Source organism: Schistocerca nitens, chromosome 11 (assembly GCF_023898315.1).
Source record: "Schistocerca nitens isolate TAMUIC-IGC-003100 chromosome 11, iqSchNite1.1, whole genome shotgun sequence".
NCBI lineage: Eukaryota > Metazoa > Arthropoda > Insecta > Orthoptera > Acrididae > Schistocerca > Schistocerca nitens.
The window spans coordinates 121,542,365-121,567,782 of NC_064624.1; the positions used below are offsets into that span (position 1 = coordinate 121,542,365).

The following is a 25,418-nucleotide window of genomic DNA, read 5'->3' on the forward strand; positions in this document are numbered from 1 at the left end:
AAAAGAAGACTTACATATTGCTCAAGGCAGTTCCTCAGAGCTCAGAATTATAACATGTAAAATGGCTGGGCTGAGTAAGGGTCACATCAGGTGACATATCCAAACAACAAAATCAGATACATGACACAAACGTCCATAGGATACCTTTGGGCATGGCAGAAAGTGCAGACACATCCATACACATTACCATAACTGCCATTCTCACATTGAATGCACAACCTCTGTGATTGATACTATACGTTGCCAGCTTATTTTAGTCGGGTCTATCTTGACTTCACAAATTAGATAACTCTGCTAACTGTATACCCTGAGGTGCCAGAAGTCATGGGACAGTGATATGCACATATACAGATGGCAGTGGTACCAGGTATCGTGTACACAAGACATAAAAGGGCGGTGCATTGCCGGAATTGTCACTTGTACTCAGGCGATTCATGTCAAAATTTTTTCAATGTGATTATGGCCGCACAGCAATTAACAGATTTTGAACACGGAATGGTAATTGGAGCTACTCGCATGGGACATTTCATTTCAGAAATGGTTAGGGAATTTGCTTCCAAGATCTACTGTGTCAAGAGTGACCGAGAATACCAAATTACAGACATTAACTCTCACCACAGACAATGTAGTGGCCAACAGCCTTCACTTAACGACCGTGAACAGTGGCATTTGCATAGAGTTGTCACTGCTAACAGAAAAGCAACATTGCGTAAAATAACTGCAGAAATATATGTGGGACATACAATTAATGTAGCCATCAGGACAGTGAGACATATTTGGCATTAACGGTTTATGGCAGCAGACAACAGACACCAGTGCCTTTACGAACACACGGCAACACACCCAGCGCCTCTCATGGGCTTGTGCATATCGTTTGGACCCTACACGTTTTGAAAACCACGGCCAGGTCAAATGACTGCCGACATCACTTGGCAAGAGCTGATGGTAGGGTCGAGTGTAGTGCAGATCCGACAAAGCCATGGAGCCAAGTTGTCAGCAAGGCACTGCGCAAGCTGGTGGTGGTTCATAATGGTGTGGGCTGTGTTTACATGGAATGGACAATGTCCTGTGGTCCAACTAAACCACAAATTGACTGGAAATGGTTACGCTCGGCTACTTTGAGATCATTTGCAGCCATTAAACCATGGAATTTCTATGGATGACAGTGTGCCATGTCACAGGACCACAATTACCTGCGACTCGTTTGAAGGACATTCTGGACAGTTCTAGAGAATGATCTGGCCAATCAGATCGCCTGATATGAATTCCATCAAACATTTATGGGGTTTGTGCATAAAATCCTGCACTGGCAACAGTTTTACAATTATGGACGGTTACAGAAGCAGTGCGGCCGAATACTTCTGCAGAGGCTTCCGACGACTTGTTGAGTCCATACCACGTTGAGATGCTGCAATACACTGGGCAAAGGGAGTAAGACCAACACCATACTTGGAGATATCTCATGACTTTTGTGACTTCAGTGTATTTTGTAACAGCTTTGAAAACAAATATCTGTCACTACTGCTTTCAAAAGTATGTAACACTGATTTGGCATTTTCTGTCAGCTGTCATACCATAGGACACATTATCTTAATCACGAAATAAGTATGATAAGTCACTATATTTGCCCCCAGCAAACTACAAATACATTTGTTTCTACATTAATGTAATCACACCTATTTCTCAGAAACAGAGTATCTATTGGAACCATAAAATGTGTTGCCTAATGGGGATTGCCAGTACACATTATTAATGCACATCTCAAACTATATATAAAATATGGTGGGCTCAGACATAAACAGCTACAAGGAGAATAACTACAGGGGAACCAAAATAAATCCCCAAACCACCTTCCCTACCCTCTGGCTCCTACCATTGTAACCCCCCCCCCCCCCCCGGTGTAAAACCTGTCCCATGCACCCTCCCACCACCACCTACTCCAGTCCTGTAACCCGGAAGGTGTACACGATCAAAGGCAGAGCCACGTGTGAAAGCACCCACGTGATTTACCAACTGACCTGCCTACACTGTGAAGATTTCTATGTGGGAATGACCAGCAACAAACTGTCCATTCGCACAAATGGACACAGGCAGACAGTGTTTGTTGGTAATGAGGATCACCCTGTGGCCAAACATGCCTCGGTGCACGGTCAGCACATCTCGGCACAGTGTTACACCGTCCGGGTTATCTGGATACTTCCCACTAACACCAACCTGTCAGAACTCCGGAGATGGGAACTTGCCCTTCAGTATATCCTCTCTTCCCGTTACCCACCAGACCTCAACCTCCACTAATTTCAGGTTGCCGCCGCTCGTACCTCACGTCATTCAACAACATCTTTGCCTCTGTACTTCCACCTCGACTGACATCTCTGCCCAAGCTCTTTGCCTTTACAAATGTCTGCTTGTGTGTGTGTGTGTGTGTGTGTGTGTGTGTGTGTGTGTGTGTGTGTGTGTGCGCGTGCGCGCGCGTGTGTGTGTGCAAGCGAGTGTATACCTGTCCTTTTCCCCCCCCCCCCTAAGGCAAGTCTTTCCGCTCCCGGGATTGGAATGAATCCCTACCCTCTCCCTTAAAACCCACATCCTTTCGTCTTTCCCTCTCCTTCCCTCTTTCCTGATGAAGCAACCATGGGTTGCGAAAGCTTGAATTTTGTGTGTGTGTTTGTTTGTGTGTCTATCAACATACCAACGCTTTTGTTTGGTAAGTTACATCATCTTTCAACTCACCTTCTGATAGATCTGAAAAAACAGAACTATGCAGAACCTGATTCAAATGTCTGAGGGATTCCTTTGGACATGGCAATGTGTGCAGAGACATCCATACACATTCCCACAATTGCTGTTCCCACATTGAGCACACAACCTCAGTAATTGATACTATAGGTTGCCGGCTTATGAAAGTGGGGTCACCTTTGACTTCACAAATTACTTTATATGTTGTGACAGCCATAAAACCAATCAACTGATGAGGTTAATAGTTTGCCATATTAGTGCTATACATTCTTGCAAATAGTAGAGACAAACTCAAAATACCTGTAATAGGCTACTTCTTGTTAGCCCCAATATCAAAGGAACATAGTCTTAATGACAAAAACTGTAAAACTGTGTGGTAAGCCACCACATTATTCTCAGAAAACAGAAGTACATTGTCTCCTATAAATATGTAATTACATCTTCTACTTCGTAAAAACACTGCATCAAATGGAGTAAAACAATGTTCCATGTGATAGGACTATCAAGATATGTCTTCCTGCACTTTATAAAAACAAAAAATAAATGCTAGGTTCAAAAATAAATATGCATAAATCAGAAAAATTACTATATAGTAAGGTTTGAGCAAGGGCGATAAATAATCAAATTTGAACTAACAGACCCTACACTTCGCTCAGATTTTAAGAAATTGACTTGATGTGAAGAGCAATTCAAATGTCATGAGGGGGGGGGGGGGGGGGGGTCTCTCCTTTGGACAAGGGAATGTGTGTAGACACATCCATACACACTCCCACGGTTACTGTTCCCACACTGGGCACACAACCTCAGTAACGGATACTATAGATTGCCAACTTATGTAGTGGGATAAATGTCGTAACATTGCTACTGGAGTAGTAGGCATGGAAGTACTAAAAAATTCAATACATATTTATTTTCAGTGTACATGTGAATGTGGAAGTTTTTCCATCAATGCAAAAGATGAATATTTTATCTGGGATTTTTTGACATAAAACTAACAACAAAACTGATCATTTACTGCTAGGTGATAAAATGAAGCAGATGTAATGTCCAAAAGATGTCAACATAGCCCTTCAGAATGGAGTTGTAGTTCCAAAACATACTGGACTGAAGTAAGAGGCTGAAGCCAGCGTATTATTAACAAAACTATTCCCAATCAAAACCTTTATCTTGGCAGGAGCTTTAATTGTTTAGAAGGCACTGTACGGAAGTCTGGAAGAACTGCTGTATCTCTAAGAAGTTAAACTAGGTGTTATATGTCACACTTATACTGTTGAGCACTAGATAGTAATGCTCTGACTGACTACAAACTTGTAAACATCTTTAAGACAACCCCCTAGACCAGGAGTGGACAAACAGCAGCCTATGGGCCACACAACGCTCTCTGACGGTTTTTGTGTGGTCCGCCAAACCACTGAGAGAAATCTCCTTCGAACTGAGACTTACTTCCTGTTTGTGATCAGAGATTTCCACAAGAATGAAGACATCAGTACGAGTGCGCAGTGTAGAGACAACCTGTGCAAACCAATTTAACACTTGGCATGCTGGCTGAAGGAAGCAATCGTAAAGGCATTTATCTTTACTCGGAAAACAGCACAAGATTTCAGAATTTTAAGAAAATTCAGTCTAAATTCAATTTGCTCTCTTATTCCACCACAATACATAAACTGAATAAAATTTTATTTATATTTACTGATTTTTATGGCACAACTTATACATTTTCTGAAATGCAAAGTTAACCCCCCCCCCCACACACACACACAGCCCTCAGCTAACACCCCCCCCCCAAAAAAAGAAAAGATAAAACAATTGCTCACACCTACCCTATACAAATACACTCCCAATCAGGACTAATCCATTATCAAAATAGCATCTTATCAAAATCTCATTGTGAAGCTGAAGTGAGTAGTGAGTAGGGTCCCATTTCAGTATTGTCAATGTTGTTGTAACCGCAGGAACAAGCCAAGTCTAATTGCAGTACCTTAAGAACAGTACGTAGGAAGAGGTTAAAACTGTAGCGCTGGACGCCAGGCGTGGCCGAAGGGTCAGCCGAGGCGGCACTCAAACTGCTGGGCAGCTGGGTGCTTTGATAAGAAAGTAAACAGCCAACAGATACATACGAAGGTCTGTGCAGGGACTCACGATAAGCATTCAATTAAGAATATCAACAGAAAGCATTCCTGGCTAGAGAGAGAGGTCTGGGAGTGGAGAGAGAAAGAAAGAGGGCCCTTGGTGGGGACAGCACTACGTCATGAGGAGCCAATGAAGGGCTCAGGACGCAGTGTGTGACCATATAGGGAGAGGCGTCTCTGCCCCTCCACTCAGCCTCTGAAGAACAATAGCAACAACAATGCTTTAACGATACCAAATAAGGACACGTTGCCTTCGACGCTACGTCATGCTAAGCGCTGGCGGGGTCGAAGGGGAAACGCTAACAAAACCCGAGAGCACGCCGCTCTGAGGTCTTGTCGTGTCGGGTCTTGTCTGGTCAGGTTGAAGAGTTAGAAAGTGATAGCAGCAGCCGACTTGGGCTGAGGAACGGGCTGTAGGCAGTCAGCCGGAGATAGTCGCTGGAGAGCGTAAGGCGTAGCCGCGGGACTCTAACGTAGGGTGTTAGGAAACATTGCAGACCTTCTAGTAGGCAGTCGGAACGGTGGAGTCAGTCACCGTCTCTGTATTAGACTTGGCCTTCCTGTGAGTGCAACCACCGTCACATAGGGTGAGCTGTATTCACTTAGAATAAACTGCAATTTGTTAAAGTTATCACGACTTTAATTTCTACCACCTTCCTAGCCTTGTGAAAACCAGGGATTTCTACATCTTAGCCAGATCAAAAAGTCTCCCTCTCACTAAGGTCAACCGGCTAAAATCCCATCCACGAACCATGTCGCTCAATCCCTCGCAATATCCACGCTTGGGACGCGACAATGTGTGTAAGTTGTCTCACATATACATACTGCTCCTGATACGGCACAGCCATTAAATTTCCCTCAGTACTGATGACAGACATTTACAATTGTCCACGATACCAGCTCATACAACTGGCAAACCTGTGTGACTACACACCTAAGATTCACATTGACCACTGGCCGCCTCCGCACTCTTCTACTATGATCGTCGGGCACAGAAACTGTTGTTGATGAGAAACCAATACCATCAATCCAGATTCAATTACACGTTTTCCTTTACCCGCCTCCTTCGTGCACAGCGGTGTGCTTTGTACCACTGTTCTTAATGGACACCTAGAAACCAAACTGATGTAACGACAGTTGTATTCTCACCGATTTGGCACAGTCCTCCAACTCAGCTCCTAAGGTGCCGTCACAATGGCACCGACACGGGGGGATTCAACCGATGACCTACATCAGCCGAGGACTACCAATCTTCAAACTGGTACACCGGTATGTGTGCAGTCTCATTGCAATCAATCTCAATACCAAAATGTACAGACCCCAGACAATGGCTGACGGTATTCAAATCAGTTTGCTTTCTTTGGTCAAATCAGGCAACATTCCTACATGCGATAACATGGACTGTGAGAAATATTAAAGTTCAGTGCAAAAAAGGAATTTGTGGCACCCTGAAGATGAGAAATATTGTAACAAGGATAGGTCTCAGAATCTATGGATTGAAATCGCTACTTCATCAAATTAAATCGGGTGATGCTGAGGGTATTAGATTAGGAAATGAGACACTTAAAGTAGTAAAGGAGTTTTGCTATTTAGGGAGTAAAATAACTGATGATGGTCGAAGTAGAGAGGATATAAAATGTAGACTGGCAATGGCAAGGAAATCGTTTCTGAAGAAGAGAAATTTGTTAACATCGAGTATAGATTTAAGTGTCAGGAAGTCGTTTCTGAAAGTATTTGTATGGAGTGTAGCCATGTATGGAAGTGAAACATGGACGATAACCAGTTTGGACAAGAAGAGAATAGAAGCTTTCGAAATGTGGTGCTACAGAAGAATGCTGAAGATAAGGAGGGTAGATCACGTAACTAATGAGGTATTGAATAGGATTGGGGAGAAGAGAAGTTTGTGGGACAACTTGACTAGAAGAAGGGATCGGTTGGTAGGACATGTTTTGAGGCATCAAGGGATCACAAATTTAGCATTGGAGGGCAGCGTGGAGGGTAAAAATCGTAGAGGGAGACCAATACACTAAGCAGATTCAGAAGGATGTAGGTTGCAGTAGGTACTGGGAGATGAAGAAGCTTGCACAGGATAGAGTAGCATGGAGAGCTGCATCAAACCAGTCTCAGGACTGAAGACCACAACAACAACAACAACAACTTCATTGGAAACCCTAAGTTTCAAACAACTTAAAAATTTAGTAACAATTAACTGAACATTACCCTGTTCTACCTACACACGTTCTGAGGTTGTCTCCACCCATTTCATCCCATACTTTGTGCACCATTTACTTGGCAAAACAGCCAAAAACAGTGTTGAGATATGTTAGGCCTAGTTTACATCCTCAAAAAATTAGGTGTTCAAGTGAGAAATATATCAATTCAGATGCTCGAAGTTACTGTGGTGGATTGTTTCTGGAGAGTGGTAGGAGCATAACTTATTACTACTTATTAACGGTTCTATGTCAGTAGGGTGGTGACAACATATGAGGTGGTTTGTGTAAAATTTATGTTTGTCATTCAACAATAAGTTTAACGACAGTCATTGAAGGCTAATTGAGGTATGCCTGCTTTACAAATTTATTTGAAGCTGTGCGGAGTGTTTATAATCTTGCTTTTCAATGTAACCACGAATCATTCTGGGTATGTAATAGATGATTTTCTATTCATCTCAGATATTTGTAAAACTTTTCTGGTTAGTCCAACAGCAGGAGAATGAGTGTCCAGTACTCACAGTGTTGTTTTCGAAACAGATATAGCCTATCTGTATGCATTTGGCGTCATTTTAACAGCAAAGGTTGCACCTCAGTCATGGCATTCTTCCCGTCAAAAACAGGCAAAGGAGTTGGGATAAAGTGTAACCGAGCTGCCAGCTGGTGTCTTCAGGCTACTTCTGATGATGGCATTTGGTGGCCACTGTCGGTCCCACTGCAATTGCAGCCTAAAAGGCAGTACACAGTGCTGTTGCATTCCCCTCAGGGTTTGAACAAGCCATAATTTGTAGGTGGCAGTCATCACTAGTGGTTGAGTGCATGGACTACTACAAGGCAGATCTTCAATGTTTCGCATTTCATGGTATCAGTTGAATGATGTTGCTAATATGTGTATCTATTCGCTGAGCAGCTTCTTTGTTGACGATCCTCCTTACCCTGGAGTGACAATGTGCACAGAGTCTTAACCTTGAAATAACTTTCCCATTCTTGTCGACATTCTGTACAGTGTTCACAAACTGTATTCTCCCATTTACCATTTATGATTGGCGACGAGAGCACACACTACTGAGATGCATTAAGAATACGCGTTTACTCGTGTCCATTACACAAGAGCCTATATACAATTATTACCTTGGATCAAAAGCATACTGAGAAGGATGTTTCGATCAAGAAAATCAAAATCCACAACTCGTGAGAGTGGTGCAAAATCTGCCATATGAAGTTTAACTGGATTTTATTATGCTGTTAAGAAAAGATGTATGTCGTGATAAGGGGCCTACATAAAGTCTTTGTGGTGGCACAGAACGTACCTCTTCAACATATTATGTCTGCATTAGGTTCAAAGTGTTTATCAAATATGCATGTCATGTGAATGCTGCATTTTGTTATTTTCCAGATATGTACCTACCCAATGCAAGGAATACTATTTTCTATGGAGTTAGAATAATTCTAGTAAACGTATATGGCATTTACAGTGATTTCTAAGATTTTTTTTCTTTTTCAAGTTTCTTCTTTTCAATCATTGCGTCTTCTATATAGTGCCACTTATTGGTTGGTTAGTGATGATGTTTTTAGGTTTCAGCACTAACAAAACATTTGTAGAGCTCTCTACATTAGGTCATCTCTTCTCTGCAACCAACATCCACTTGAAACAGCTTACTGTAGTCAATCTTTATTTTTCTCTGCAATTTTTACCCTGCACATTTCCCTCTATTAACAAACTGACTTTTCCTTGATGTCACAGCAAGTGGCCTGTTATTCCATTAATTTCTTTTCTCCCTAATACGTCTCACTATCTCATTATATCTAAGAAGATGTAACTTACCAAACGAAAGCTCTGGCAGGTTGATAGACACACAAACAAACACACACACAAAATTCAAGCTTTCGCAACCAACGGTTGCTTCATCAGGAAAGAGGTAAGGAGAGGGAAAGACGAAAGGATGTGGGTATTAAGGGAGAGGGTAAGGAGTCATTCCAATCCCGGGAATTTTGTGTGTATATTTGTGTTTGTTAGTGTGTCTATCAACCTGCCAGCGCTTTCCTTTGGTAAGTCACATCTTCTTTGTTTCTAGATATATTTTTCCCACATGGAATGTTTCCCTCTATTATATTCACTTTCTCATTAGTTATTTGATCTACCCATCTTATCTTCAGCAGCACCACATTTCAAAAGTTTCTGTTCTCTTTTTGTATGGACTGGTTATCATCCTTACTTCACTTCCGCACAAAGCTACACTCTACACAAATAGCTTCAGAAACGGCATTCTGAGATCATCATCGATTTTATGAAACAAATCTCTTCTACTGCAAGCTCTCTGTTTCCAGTTTTTCCAGAGCTATGAGCACTAGAGATGTGTTTCACAGTAGCAAAGATGAACAAAATCTTATCACTCTTAAGGCTTGCGTTTTAGAGCTCATGTTTAGTAGACTTCTTTGGTTTGAAGGAGTGTTCCTCTCCTACCCCTGAATACTGACCATCCCTCCTCACACACCCAGTGTACTTGATATTATCAACATCTTTATTTAACAGAAAAGATTTTCTTGTTACTGCCAGTTGGCATATGTTCTTTTTGTTTCTGTTTTCATTGTTGGGCTACCCCATTACCAAAACTAAATAAACCACTAGTTTTAACATTTCCTAATCTACTACTCAGCCTTTACTCTTAATTCAAGTACAGTCCATTATCCTTTTTTTACTTTGGACATAATTTGGCAACTCGATGACACTATTCATCCTGTTCAATTGATCATCCAAGTCCTATGCCATTTATGATGGGTTAACAATATTGTCAGCAGACTTTAAATGGCCTTTGACTTCTCGTGTTTTATCACTGATAACCTCAAAAATCTAAAGAGGGCATTTCAGTCAACATTGCTAAAAACTTTTTTAAACCTATAAATGTACATCCTGTATTTCTACAATCTAGCCTGCAGGATAAGTATTGAAAGTATTGACTTCTGTGTTCCTACATTACCCCAGATTTGCTATATATGGTAATTATTAGGGAGGGATACAATAAAAGGACCAAACATAAGCAGGTAGAAGTGAAATAAATTTTGAAAAGGAAAGGCACACACAAAATGCCAATATGGAAGCTGCTTACAGTAGCTGATCAGATCTTAGAACTATCACTGGCGAAATGGAAGTGACTTCTAATGAGTAAAATCAGGCCAATGAGTGGGCTATCTTATACCTGCAATCAATAGGGTAAGAGATATTGGAAGTGTTTGTGGGATTCCTTTGGAAATGGCGACATATGCACACACAGCCATACACATCCCACAATTGCTGTTCCCACATTGAACACACAACCTCAGTAATTAATACTACAGGCTGTTGGCGTAAGAAAGTGGGGTTATCTTACGAACAAGGCTAATGGAGTTGGTGACATAGAATTCAACTAATGAATGATTATCCCATCATACTTTTTACTGTAAGATTTCATATCCACAGAAATTATACCATGACAATACAAGTAATGAAGCAACAGAAGAAAACTGCAACTAAACACTAAAAAATACACTGATTTTTCAGTCACAATGATTGGACGATACACTTTTCAGCCTTTGTTGGCTGTTTTATGTCTCAATTCACACCACATGGAAAGGCAGAAACAAAATTTAAAACAATATTTTACTAAAATATTGTGCTGATATTACTTTCAATCTCTTTTAAAAATAACAACTCTTACAATAGTAACTGGCACAATTAAATGTTACTCAAAGAAGTGCTCCTAATCTGTGAGCTGTTACAACTGAATGTGCAGCAACTTTTTGGTACTCAAAGTGGGTTACTGAATGGATCACTGATTGCTAGTAAAGAAATATGAGATGCAAGGTACAAATGTCTATGGGACTCCTTTGGACACTGCAAAATGAACACACATATCCATACACATATCCACAATTGCTGTTCCACATTCAGTGCACAACTTCAGTAAATCATACTATACCCCCGCCGGCGAAACATTGCACTTCACAGTTCGCTTTTTGTCTAGTTAGGTTGGCTATACAGTAATAGCGATGTTGCAACAGCAGCCTCTATACACACAGCAGACGATACAGTTTTACGTCCCGTCTCCTAAATGCAAGCGATTGAGCAATTACAGTGTATATAAAAACTCGTTTTTAGTTGTACTACAATGACACGAAGTAAACAACCGTATAATAATGCATGTAAAAGCATAACAATGCGCACCCTTTCGATAATGAAACAAAGAAATACAAAAAGCAAGCATCTGACGACCGGTACTTTAAAATCAATAATGTACGTAGTTTACAAAATAAATAATAACCGAGATTGCAATAAATGACTAATATTAGTAATTTTTCACGCACCAATTTACAGCGATAATGGCGCAATTCCATCCAGCTCGCCATCGTCACTGTTGTCCGACTCATCGCCAAAACCGTCTTCATCGTCGTCATCAGCAAGACAAATCATTAATTGTTCACGGCCACTGATAATGCCTTCTATTGTCTGTGCTGCTCGTATAAGCTTCTCGACATGCTCTACTTTTTTTCTCCATGAGGCTGCATCCACAGTCACAAGAGCTTCACGCAACAGCTTTTCCACCTCTGTTGTTGTAAAGGACTTGTTGTTCCTTACATACATTTTTACATCACTCCATATTAACTCAATAGGGTTGAAATGGCAGTGATATGGTGGCAGCCTTATTACAGTATGACCCTGCTCCTTGGCAATTTCGTCTACTACATAAGTAGGTGTCGTAGGCTTATTTTCTTTAACAAGAGAATATAACAGAACTTTTGTCATACTCATATCCGCTGCAATATTTCGAGCCTGTAACCACTGCACCATAACTTCTTTCCGATCATTTGTGGTTGGGGCTTTGTTCTGTATCACCGAATGATATGGAGCATTGTCCATTACAATTGTTGTAGGGACAGGAAATTGTTTTAAAAGGTTCCTGAACCACTCAACAAATCGTGTGTGATCCATATCTTCATGGTAATCACCAGTCTTTTTTGATCTAAAAACTAAAAGTGCGTCAGGGACAAAACCACTGGAGGAGCCTGCACGGACCACAATTAGCTCCTCTTCCCGTCGGCTGATGGCCGCTACTGCTGGGTGTGTTATCCGTCCAACATTTACTGACAGCTTCCCCGGCATTAACCCACGTTTCGTCCAGCCAAACTATGGAATGAATGTCTCTGCCCACAATTTTGTGCAAGAAAATGCTACGAGCGGTAACAATATGTGCCCTCTCTAACAGTACTTTGTGCCCGTCTAGCGTTTTGTAACGGAAACCCATATTTTTTAGCACAATTTTTAGTGATGTTTTACCACCCCTGAAGAGTTCACTTTCTTTTAAAGAGATTAATAACTCAGCTACAGTCGGATACTCTTTTCTGCTGTAGTAAGCATAAACATGCCTACGAATTGCATCAGTCTGGAAAGAATCTGAATCTGTGATAGGACTAGGCTGCTTTTTCTTCTTTCCCGGGGTTGATAAAAATGTATTATTTGATCCAGACAGCTCGGAATCATTACGGCTCACTTCAGTATCTTCCAAGTTTTGTAGTAATACTCCCTTACTTACTACGGTTCTTGCACTAATACCGAGAGTTTTTGACGTACGTTCCACCACTTTGTCGGCAGGAATTGATGGCTGTCCACGAATGCTTACGTAGTTTTTCTCCTGCTCGTAAAACTCACGAGTTCTGCGTAGCAACTCCAGTGCCTGGCTGTTTAGCGGCACCCCTCGACGCAAAGGATTGTCACTAGGTGAACGAAGTCTTTTCGGTGGCATTTTCCAAGTATGTACACTCACAATGTAACAAAAGTCACAACGATATAGCACACAGTACAACGAAAACACGCGGTAAACAACATACAATTCACGTTGTATACACATTCACCAAACAAAGCCGGCAACGCGGGAACTTTGACGTCACAGCACGTGAGTAACAGAAGTGCTCACTGCGCTGTGATTGGCTGGCGCCCTACGCTGAACGCCTAGCGCCTATCATTCTTCACTTGTTACTCTGTTACGCTGCCAACTTCATACGCACACGTCAAGTGCAATGTTTCAGCGGCCCGGGTATAAAGGTTGCCACCTCAAGAATGTTGGACAAATTTTGAAACAGTGGTACTAAAGCTGTGGGCAGACTTAAATCAATATACCATTTACATATTATATTTTTCAATACTTAGGCACTATTGCCGAATGTACATTACGACTCATACTAGAAGGAAATGTAGAAATAAAAAAAATTAAAAAAGCATTTGATTACCAGTACTAAGCTTATGTGATGCTTTTCATTCCTATCACTTTTGAGGATAACATTCTATGTAATCGTAGCTGCAACAAAAGACTACTGAAGTTACTCAAAGAAGATATCCAGAGCTGTGGGAGTCATTACAGATGAAACTGTAGCAACTTTCTGGTTGTCAAATAAGGTTACTGCATGAGCCATCTGATGCCAGTACACAGATATAACATGCAAGGCACAAACATATGCAGGACTCCTTTGGACATGCTAATATATGGAAAGAGACCCACAGACCTCCTTGCAAACGGTGTCCCCACACTCGGTATAAAACATCAGTAATTGATACAATGGGCTACCAGCTAATGTAAGATGGCTACACTTTTGAACAATGACACTGGAATTGTGGACAAAGGAGTAAAATAGAATTAAACTAAGATATATTTTTTTAAATTAGTCCTTGATAATGCATATAATGAAGCAACGGCTACAGCTTATCACTAATCAATGCAATGGCTTCTCTGCAAGTATGACTCACTCACCTACATTTCAGTACATAAGAGCAATGTGTATAGCATTTCTAATGAAGACTTCAATGCAGATACAAAGTCATCATTAATTAATTGCACTAAAAATACAAAAACTCAGACAGAAACACTCACTCAATCACAGCTGCGGCTTATGTTTTAGTTGCTTCGAAAGTTTGACATAAAATGATAATGATTTCTTTTTAATCAAACTTTGTTACTGTGGGTGCAGAAAACGCTAGCAGAGAGATAATTGACAAGAATGTCTGTGGGATTCCTTTGGACACGGCAATGTGTGCAGACACATCCATACACATTACCACAATTACTGTTCCCACTTTGAGGCACAACCTAAGTAACTGATACTACAGGCCGAATCTTATGAAAGTGGGATACACGCACAATGTCTACTAGAAATTACAGACAAGGAGAAATGACAGAAATTAACAGATGTGTTTTCACATCACTTTACAGATGCACGATAAAACAGTTAGCCACATGAACATCACCATACAATGTTGTACAAATCATACAACTTTTTGACTAATCACAATAAAAGACAGAGAAAAGTTACTGATATCACAGTTAAGACATAAAACACACAATTCTGTATTAATTATGTTCACCTTTGGCTTAATGCTCTGCCACCATGTGTCAGTTGCCACAGTCAGTTGCAGACAACACTACAGGTCGGTGTCTTAATAACTGAGATTCGTTTTCACTGTGTGCATTGTTTATCTGTGCAGCAAGTTAATTGACTTAATGGATAGTGTTTCAATGTAATTAGACCGGAAATATCCAGCTGTTGCTGCCACAGCCATAATGTGTTCAATGACTGACGCGAATTTACTGCCAAGCACTGTGTTATTTTAACTGAGGTGAAATCATTTGCTGGTCTTTACTCTATGCACTCAAAGCTTTACAATTAGGAATGCCAATTACAGATATTCACTCACTGTTTCATCATCCGACATCTGCACCAGAGCAAGAGGTGGCTGAGCGCGCTCCACGAAGAGCACGGCAAGGGCAGCTGGCGATGGAGGCGGGGGCGGAAGGCCCGGGTCGAACAGGGCCAACATCTCCTCGCGGCCGTACCTGTGCCGAGCGAGGGTAAGCGCAGGCCGCGGCACCGTCGGCCCCGCCCCCACCCCCGCAGTCGTCGTCGAGGGCCCGTGCCCGCCCCCACCCCCACTGCTGCCCTCGCTGGAAGGCGGCGTGCAGGCATTGCTCGCAGCAGCTGACGCAGCCAGTGACTGGTTCAGCGTGCGCAGCCTGCAAAATATGATCGGACACAAGTTAAAAATTGTACCCCTTCCTCAACACCTTCTCTTTACTCTCATATCTTATGGTATTGAAAGGAATGTAGCACACTATGGTCATACACATTAAAAAGCAGACACAAATGAATAAAAAGTACACTTTGTAAATTCAGCGACATAAAATGAAATGGAGGGATGATATTAGTGAAGAATTAATGATATGGAATGCCAGTGAAAATTGCTCATAAATGCTGAACCTCCATCGTACTGAATGTCGTGACAAACAAAAATTTGTGCCAAACTTGGACTCGATCCCACATTTCCCACTTATCGCAAACAGCCACCTAAAATGTCAGGGCATCTGATACCTCCATGTGCAATTGAAAGGCTCATTGTCACTGAGGTTACCGGACCATTCATAGATACCTCTTGTGGAAAGGTAAGGCACGAACTTCCACTGACTCTGATCCCACAGCATCGATTTTCTATTCTACCAGTAATTCCAGTCATCAAGTAACATCCGCACCATGCGTATAGCGAGGCACTGAGAAGAATCACTCAACGCATACAAACTTTAACTAAATATTCAATGAGGGCAGCTGTAAAAATTACTTCTGCAAAACAACGTTACCACTGGCATTTATACATTAGCTCAAAACAGAGTCACTCAAACCGAAGTCTCCAACAGCTACTAGTTTATATACAATAATTTTAAATTATTTATTTACTTTTCTCAGTTTCTTTGACAACATGTGAGTCAAAACTATCAATCATCCAACAACTCACTATATAATTCACAGACTGGCTATTAAATTAAGAAACAACAGATTTGTGATTTAGGACAATTTCCCATACAACCCATTTGCATAGATGGATGCATTAAAGGGCTGCTTTCAATACACACAGGGAGGCGAGCTAGCCCCAGAGTTAATCTGCCTCACACATTTACGATGAGGGCTGGTGAGCCGGCTAGCCTTTCTGTGGCTTTTAGGTGAATTCCCACATCCAACTACAGTTACACTTTCTACAAACACTTCAAGAATATTACCACACTTTAACACGAGATAGAGACAGATTGGGTAATACGATGCCTTACCGGAGGTGGAAGGGAGGGAGAGTTGTGCCATCATGGAGGGATCCAGTCATCTAATATCACTACCATTACCAAAACTGGTAACAACAACTCCTACCCCACAACAAATGGGAAAAGGCTACAGGAAAATAGGAAGTGTAATTTCTCATTTCAGAGGTTCTTTGTTATCTCTCTATGTACAGTAACATAAAAACCAACAAAGTTCGCAAAATCTGTTCAGCCCAAGTCAACCTGGCTGCATGTTTCACAAAAAGCAAATTAAAGCCATGTCGGAAGGATTTTTCTGCGTACACCACATCTGACATTCCCATCATAACTGTTACCACAGTGAGCTCTTAAGCAAAGTAAATGACACAAAAGGTTGTCAGCTTATTTTAGTGAAATCAGAGTAACAATACAGGGTAACAACACAAAAAGCATTTCTGTATAAAATTCAACAATTTATCTCGAAATTAGTAATCTTATAAAGTCAAATTACTATAGTCAAAAGTAGAAATTTCTTACACCAAATTAGTACAAACACGAAGAACGTAAAAAGAAACTGTAACTCAAATTAAAAAAGGGTTTCAAAGCACAGACACAAATTATTTAGATATTTGAGACATTAATATGTATACCAGAAGTGTATCTATCACTCAAAATCATAATATTACCAGAAAGTATACTAGACTTTTTTTAACATGCTAAACATTGAGCAGCTACCAAAAAATCTTAATGGTTTAGAACAGACCTCTGATCAACATGAATGTGTGCGACCACCAGTGCTCTTCAATCTGCTCATGGACATCGTAAGTAACATTCGCCCAAGGTCAACAACAGATTATATGAAACTCGTACCACATGCACATGTGGTGATATGGGAAGACAATGAGCAGGAATTGGGAAACAACTAAATACCTGGCAGACAGGATTTGACAAAGCAGGCATGAAAATAAGCATAATAGAGTTGAGTAGTGAAAATTAACAAGGAAAATGAGGAATGTAAGTTGTAATGGAAAAATTATTAAAGAAGTTTTCAAAAATCTCCAGAAAAAAAAAATCAAGGAAGATATTTAAATTTTATTATTGTGTATCTCACAATATTAGGAATTTATTATGTATCAGACACCTAAGAATTGGCTTACACCTGCGCAAGCAAAGACTATGATACACACATCTTTCTCTACCAAATTTTGATCTATGAATCAGAATGCTGCAGCTGAGCAAAAATTTCCAAGTACAATAAAAAGGCAGAGAAAAGAAATGAAAAATTCTTCAAATCAATCCTGTAAAAGAAACTGTGGAAGTAAATTGACTGGAAAGATTTGGCCATGCTAAAAGAATGGGGGAAAAACCTACCACAAAGCGATCTGGAATTGGCAGAATCTGAAAGAAGGCTGATTGGAAGACCATGAAAATGATGGAGACCTGGGGAATGTCGCAAATCGAAGAGGAGAGAACAAAATGTTGAAGGATAGACCATGTGAGAAAAGAAAAGATCGGACAAGCTCTAAACAACCTGCACGAGTAGAACTATTTCAGAAAGAAAAGTAAGAAAAAGAGGGAGAAGTTGTCAAGAGGATAAGCAGTCTTCATATAATAATGATATAATCAAAGACAGAATTGCATTTCATACTTGTAATTGTGGTTTTACCAGTATGATGATAATAGCAAAAACTCATTTTTCGCTTCTTAAGTGCTTAAAATTTGTACCACAACAAGAAACTTAATCCTTGCTACAACATCGCATTTGTTGGCTTAAAAATGTTGTGTGTCACTTCTGTCTACTTAGAAAAAAAACCAGCTCACAGAGAGAAAATTCAATGTAGGAAATAGATTATCTGTGTATCTTTGTATACTTTCAAGAATATGTGGGCGGATCAGAAAAAATTACTGTATCAAAGTAATTAATTCTTTTCTCACAGAATTAAGATCATAGTTGCTTTTGCATCTAATGCTACACATTAGAGGTCCTCTTATCACCCTCTTCAGTCTGATAACGATCTCAAGAACCACAGCCCTTGAGATAATAAATATCAATCACTTTTACATGAATTGGTAAACAGACCTTAATCAAAAATGCAACAAGAGTGTAAATAGTAGGAGGAGGAAAGAACTCACTTTATGGTTTGTGTTGAGCATTCAATGGGCCCATAAACAACACACAGAATATGTGATCTTGAAGTTTTCTCAGAGAAATGGGCATACCAAGAGGTTTCGGGCTTCCAGCTACATGACATCAACACCTTGATACAATATTTCGATATCATCCAGTTGCAAGCCCAAAACCTCATGGAAATATGAAAATGTTGCTAAGCTCTCAAATGATACCCTGCTTCAGACCAAACTAGTACAGAAAATGGTAAAATTGTGCAAAGTAATGAGGAGTAGCAGAAATGAGATTAGGATGTCAGAAGGATTCCTGTGGGCACAACACACTAGACATTACATTCCCACAGTGAGCTTACAACCAAGGTAAGCGAGACTACAGGTTGTGGGCTTATTTAGTGGGGCAGACGATAAATGTGGTAATGAGAGTGAATAAATCACAGCATAAATAAAAAATTGATGAATGAAATGTTTTCCTCAAACCTACAATTTCCTACAGCTTCTTATTGCCCCCCCCCCCCATCTCTCTCTCTCTCTCTCTCTCTCTCTCTCTCTCTCTCTCTCTCTCTCTCACACACACACACACACACACACTAAAAAGAAATAGTAGGACTGGTATTTGCATCCATACAAAATAAGTTTTTGCAAATGTAACACATTTACAGACATTACAATATTTAAAAGATGAAAATAATGCATAAAGAACAATTTCTGTAATGAAAAATATTGCTATATAATAAACCAGGGAAGCTTTGTATTAGGTCACTTAGAATATGTCTGCTACTTTCAAATCTTGGGCATAAACATTTGCACAAAAAGGATGTATTCAAAGTAAACAAGAGGGCAAATTTCACCTTGTGTTATCAAAATTGTTTTCATTATGGTTGTGTATTAACAAATGAAAGAATGGGGATGCAAAATTAACTTTTGCTTATCAACAGATGCAGTCAAATTATTTGATAAGTCTATATTCTGAAAATCACTGACATACCAAGAGATACTCTGCAGGAAAGCATATTGCCTAAATATTCTCATTCCACTGACAGACAAAATGACTGTATCACTCTAGAGAGGCTTAAAAATAATTTTATGTCAACAATACATGGTGTTATTCCATTGAATTCTGATGGAACATCCTTGTGTTTCATAAACATTTTCCCAACATAAAATATTTTGTATAACACTTTTTTTAAGTGAGAGCACTTTTTAAGAAGTTTATCTTGCTATGAAAACCAATTTTCTCAACAACCTACTACTTCTAACATATTGCTGCAAGTAGCAAATGCACTTTGTCACTGCACATATGGGCTAAAGATCAAAATTCTTTTACCTTTCAGCTGTCTTTAAGAAACAGACTTCTGCAATTTTATGCTTTGGAATATGTAGCTGCACCAAATGTGTCAATATCCAATACTTACTGGAAAATAAATGCTTTTTAAGGCCTCCAAAATAAATAATCCTGTCACTGCTGTTCATGGCAAAAACTGTCTCATGAAAATGAACAATATGATTGTTACAGCTTCCTGAGAATGAGGAAATGAACACAAAAACGTCTTGTCTACATGTTTTCAGAGCAACCTCTTCTCAACTGGAGGCAATATTATAAGTGGCTTAAGTGAAGACAACATTCAATGTTTACCTCAGTTGCAGGCGTAATGTTCATTTCATACTTAAGAATGAAATGATAGCCACAATAGGAATTTACCTGTGAAATGGATTTCAATACTAATTACGTTTTGCATTATGTGTAGCACATAGGCAACAAACTACGGCTCACACTAGTAAATGCGTTTAAACTCAACAACAGTGTATCATTCTCCAGAGATGTTTTGGAACTCATTTCATACAAGCTATTTTACCCAACCCTGAATGGAACAAACTTTCAGTGGTACACACAAAAAACCTGGGATCAATACATCTACTCTATCACTTCCCAATTTTTATAACATTTAATAGTTTCAATAGTTGGATGTGAGCTGTGATATCAAACTTTCGTGTTTTTACTTGGTTGCAATCAGTACTAAACGTTAAGAGTTAACAATTCATTAGAGCGCTTGAATTATAAACGAAAACACTGGGTGTGCGACGCATCAAAACGCTAACACCTAAAACATTACAGTCTCGTAAAACACAATTTTCATTCACACACAAAACAAAAACATAACGCTTTCAGTGAAATAGTCATGTATTGCAAACTGTCTGCTCATGACAGTGGTAGTGCACAATCTAAAAACTTTTACAGTAACACACAAAAAGATAGCAATAATATTAAAATCAGACAATACTTACCATTCAGGTCCAAACTTCAGAGAATCAGCCATCGCAGAGGACTGCAACAGGAAAAGATATCTTCTTAAGGCTACTTGCAACTATATTTGAATTAACAAGTCTCCTGACGATCAACCGGAACTATTCACTTTCGGAGATATGTCACAAGGTCAAAACCCAAGTTCTCTTTAACTCAAAACAGCTGTATGCCCTTAATATAACAAAAATAACACACGCCTTAAAAGTATACGAACAGAAGGACGTCGAGGTTGCAAACCACAAAAATTCAACTGGAAATTCGGGTTGCCTAACAGATAGTACCAAATGGATCCTAACGAACGAAATACGCCGCTCACTTCAAAAAATACTCCGTTGAACTACTGAAGAAAAATTACTGAGTGTCAGCACACAGCCACATAGACTTCTTCAATCTGGTTGTATTTATGTGTGAATTTCTTTATAAACAGTCCCGAATGAGCGCATGACAGTAACTCTAATAACACAAATTATCTTTTTCGACAAACGTCTTTCCGGATTAAGGCAACTGCTTCGATTCAGTATGTATAAAATTAAATACCTATGTATCTCGCCGTGACTATCTGTAGAAGCAGCACAGCAATATGGCCGACGCAGAAAATTCAGCGCATGAGCAACAAAAGGTCACGTGAACAACGGTCTGTTAAGTTCAGTAGAGAAATGGACAGTACTAAACAGATGAACACAACAGTATCTCGGTGCTATAATGATCCTATGTATTATACATATGTAACAAGCAGCTCACCTTATTAGCACCAAACTTGCTAATCTTCTAAATATAACAACAATCGACTTGTCATTTGAAACCAATGCAATTCTAAAGATTCTCAAAGATGTTTGGCGTGTGTATCCAAAGATGTTTTCGTGACCGTAGAAACAACTACGTGGGTTGAGGGCTGTGAGAATTTAGAGCGAGGATTAGTTGTTCCAATGTTCTGTCTTGCAGGCAGTTTGTTGCACGAGCAAAGTTACCAAAAAGATATTTCTTAACTTCGATGTTGCCTCTAATAGATAAAGCGTAGCTTCCGATTAGAACGCAATAAATTTGAGTGAAATTAAATAATCTAACCCACGTATACAGAATATTTACCCTTATAGATACAATGTAAACTGGTGTTCAAGGCATGAAAAGTTACTGCCTCTGTTTCATTAAACCATGTTTATAAATGAGAGTGAAATAATTAGTTGTGCAGTTTCAGCAGCGATCATTAATAGTTGTTTCATTAATTTGCTTTATGTAATGACTGAAATGCTTTGGTAAAATTATTACAAAATGAGTCATCGAGAGAACCTTTATTTATTTATCTACAGAGCAAGGTGGCACAGCAATTAGTACACCGTATATGCATTGAAGGGTAGATTTTTGAAATACATGATTGGCCATCTAGGTCTGGGAATGCCATAGTTGCCTTAATTCACTGTAGATTAATTTTTCGAGAATGAGCCTTGCAGTAGGCTGTGGCTGATGTCTTTTGCTGTTCTTCTCAAGCAGAGGTGGAGCTCAGTCACTAATGATTCAGATGGCAACAGAGTCACACACTAAACTTCCTGTCTCCCCCAAATGTGAGAATGCTGTGCAGTGGTTTTGGCCCTGCATGAAACTGTGTTCTTAAAGTCAGTAATGTCCACAAAGAGTGCTACAAATTTTTGTGCTTTGTTTTGGAATGGATTATTTATTATTTATGCATTCAATTGGCTAACTTAATAACTACAAAGTTGAAGAAATCACCAACATCCTGTTTTCCTTAACAAAGGTTACACGAAACTTTTGTCCAGGGGTAAGACAAAGGAGAGAAGTTAAAAGAGATGAGTTATGCTTTGTTATGTGATAAATCTTTTGCGTGAGGAAACGATTTTAATTATTTTAAGAGCACTATGTGTTTTAAATTAGTTCAATTTTATTTGTGTTGGCATATTTTGAGAGCATCTGTTATTATTTAATCTATACTAATGATACGTATTTGTTGCTACAGGGGATGAAGTTTTATACATCGGTTGTTTCCTTTACTAGCCATGGAATTACCTTGCCTCATAATATTTTCTGTGTTTCCAGTTAGTTTCTTCTTTCTTTGTTTGGGTCATCTAAGCACCACACACCAATTTCAATGCTTCTTTTTTTGTTGTTCTTTCTTTTTCTTCCAGTATTCTTTCATCTTTTCACTATGTATCCTTTTTCTCTTCTCCAACCATTTTGACCCTGTCTTATTCTCCCTCTTGCCTTGGAATCTTTCCATTTTTAACACTTTCCTCTTCAAAATCTCTCTTTCTGTTGCATCTTTTTCACTTGCGTTGTTTCTTTCCTAACTTCTTGAATCCAGGCTGTTGTTGACTTCTTGTCCCAAAGATATTTAAAAATGTGTTTGGTTAGCCTGTTGTTGTTCATTCTGTATAAATGTCCAAAAAATAGCAGTCACCTCTTTCGTAGTGTTTCATGTATATTTTCTATGTTGTGATTAACTTCTTCATTGCTTCTTAATTTCCATACCTCTGTATTTTTTGGTGGTCCAAGTGTTTTTCGAATGATTTTTCTTTCTAGGACTTCAAGTGTGTGTAATCTGTAGTACTTAACATTCACTTGCATAAAGACATTCTGGTTTTACTACTGCTTTGTAATGCTGTATTTTCAAATTTTTAGACATTCCTAGTTATTCCATAAGCTCTCTCCATTTTATGTACTATTTCTTCCATAGCAAATTTTTCTAAGCCATTTTCCTGGATAATTTCTCCCAGATATTTATATTTGTTTACTGTCTATATTTTTCTATATTTGTCATAAATTTTGTTTTTATGCAGACATTCTGAAATCTGCTTTGTCGGCTATTTCTTCTAAGAGACTGATTTGTATTCCAGCATTTGTTAGGTCTTCAGAAAGGATGGCAAAATAATCCGCAAATGTTAAACAGTGAATTTCAATACCTTTGTTTTTAGTTCCCGGTCTGATTGGTGATAGCTTTTCTTCTTTTATTTTTTGTTTAAATTTTCTTACTATTTTCTCTAGTACGCAGTTAAAGACGAGTGGAGACAGGCTATCACCTTGCCTTACACCTGTTTTTATGTTGAATGCCTTCGATATTTCACCCTGAATCTTTGCTTTTGATTTGGTGTCTGTGATCGTTTCACGAATAAGGTTTGCTAATTTATCTAGTGTTTCCCTATCAACTGCGTCAAATGCCTTTTCAAAATCTATTAATGTTATAACTATATCTTTGGAGTTTGTAAGTCTGTGACGAATTATGGATTTTAGGTTGAAAATCTGTTCTCAGCAAGATCTACCCTTTCTAAATCAACTCTGACACTCTCCCAATTGGCTATCAAGTGTTGCTTCTACCTTGTTTAGTAGTGTTGTATTTTATAACCCACTGGCAACAAAGATATACCTCTGTAGTTATTTACACTTTGCTTATCACCTTTCTTGTGTAAGGGATGGATGAGAGCTACTTTCCAGTCTTCTGGTATCTATTCAGTTTCCCATATTTCTTCAAACATGAGCTGAAGGTTAGTTATAATTTTTGGTTGAGACCATTTAATAAGTTCAGCTGTAATTGAGTCTTCTCCACTGGCTTTGTTGTTTTTCATGGTACTTATTGCTTTTTTAATTTCTTCAGCTGTCGGTGGCAGATCTGCTTCTGTATTTTCATGGAGATCTGGAAATTCTAGCTTACAGTTTGTTTCTTCACAGTTCAATAATTTTTTAAAGTACTTTCTAAGTATTTCACAATTCTGGCTGTTGCTTAGGCCTACTTTACCATTTTCATCTGTGAAGCAAATATTTGGAGCTTTGTAGCCCTTTAGATGACTTTTAAACATCTGCTAGAAATTCTGGAGGGTTTTTTTTTTTTTTTTTTTTTTTTACAAAATAGTTTTGTATGTCAAGAAATTGTGATTTCTCAAAAGATCTTTTAGCACTCTTTATTGTTCTTGCTGTTTCTTTCCTTTGCATTCTAAATGCATTAAGGTATTCAGGCTTCCCAGAATATTTCCATTTCTTCCACTGTTTTGTTCTTTCTGTAACTGCCTCTTCACAGATTTCATTCCATCAGACTTTCTTCTTCATTTTTGTTGTTCCAAATACATTTTTTTGCTGCCCTGTTAATTTCTTTTGATATTTCTTCCCTTTTCCCCGATTTAGTGCCTTCAGTTTCTTCCTGAAAATTTTTTATTACCTCTTTGGTGACGTTGAGTGAGTGTGTATTATATTTAATTAATTTTTGCTGTCTCTTTTGGTTTTTATTGGGGAGAAGTTTCAGTTTAATTTTAGTCGGGTAATGGTCAGAATCAAATTCCCTGTTTTTTGCTACTTTTACATTCATGATTTCTTTAAAATTGCGTTTAGAAATAGCCACATGATCTAACTGGAACTCCCTTAGCATTGGATTCAGAGAGATCCATGTTTGTGCCTTTTTTGGTAATTTTTTTGAAGAAGGTTGACATTACCTTCAACTGAAACGTTCTACAAAAACTGATTAGTCTTGTGCCATTTTTGTTTGTTCTTTTATGAGCTGGATAATATCCTGTTATTTTTTGGAATGATTTTTCCCTCTCTATTTGTGCATTAAAATCCCCCATTAGTGTAAAAACATTTGGTTTTGGAATTTTTGATATTTCTCCTTCTAGAAATTCCCAGAATGCTTCTACTTTACTTGGAGTTTTCTTACTGTCATTATTGATTGGAGCATGACAATTAACAAAGGTATACTGTTTATTTTTGCATTTAACGGTGAGAAGAGAGAGTCTTTCTGAACTGGATTTGAATTCTGTAATGTTATCTACTAAATTTTTGTGAACAAAAAAAGCGGAACCAAGCATTGGCATGCCATTCACGATTTTTATTGCTGGTT

The 25,418-nt window shown here is 39.0% G+C and overlaps 1 protein-coding gene across 8 annotated transcripts in view; it reads right to left on the reverse strand.

The window, feature by feature from the left end:
* LOC126212852 (GRB10-interacting GYF protein 2) overlaps nucleotides 1–21,394 on the reverse strand; it is a 189,384-nt gene extending 167,990 nt beyond the window's left edge. For 4 of the 8 annotated variants that reach the window (XM_049940284.1, XM_049940283.1, XM_049940278.1 and 1 more), the window contains exons 1-3: nucleotides 21,122–21,196; nucleotides 20,566–20,606; nucleotides 14,793–15,108 (exon numbers count right to left, since the gene is read on the reverse strand). In XM_049940284.1, coding sequence (XP_049796241.1) covers nucleotides 14,793–15,108; nucleotides 20,566–20,597 — 348 coding nt within the window. In that variant the 5' untranslated portion in view covers nucleotides 20,598–20,606; nucleotides 21,122–21,196. Of the gene's footprint in view, nucleotides 1–14,792; nucleotides 15,109–20,565; nucleotides 21,018–21,121; nucleotides 21,197–21,325 lie in introns of those variants that run through there. The other 4 variants (XM_049940282.1, XM_049940281.1, XM_049940280.1 and 1 more) reach the window with 3 other exon arrangements.
* Nucleotides 21,395–25,418: the final 4,024 nt, after the last annotated feature.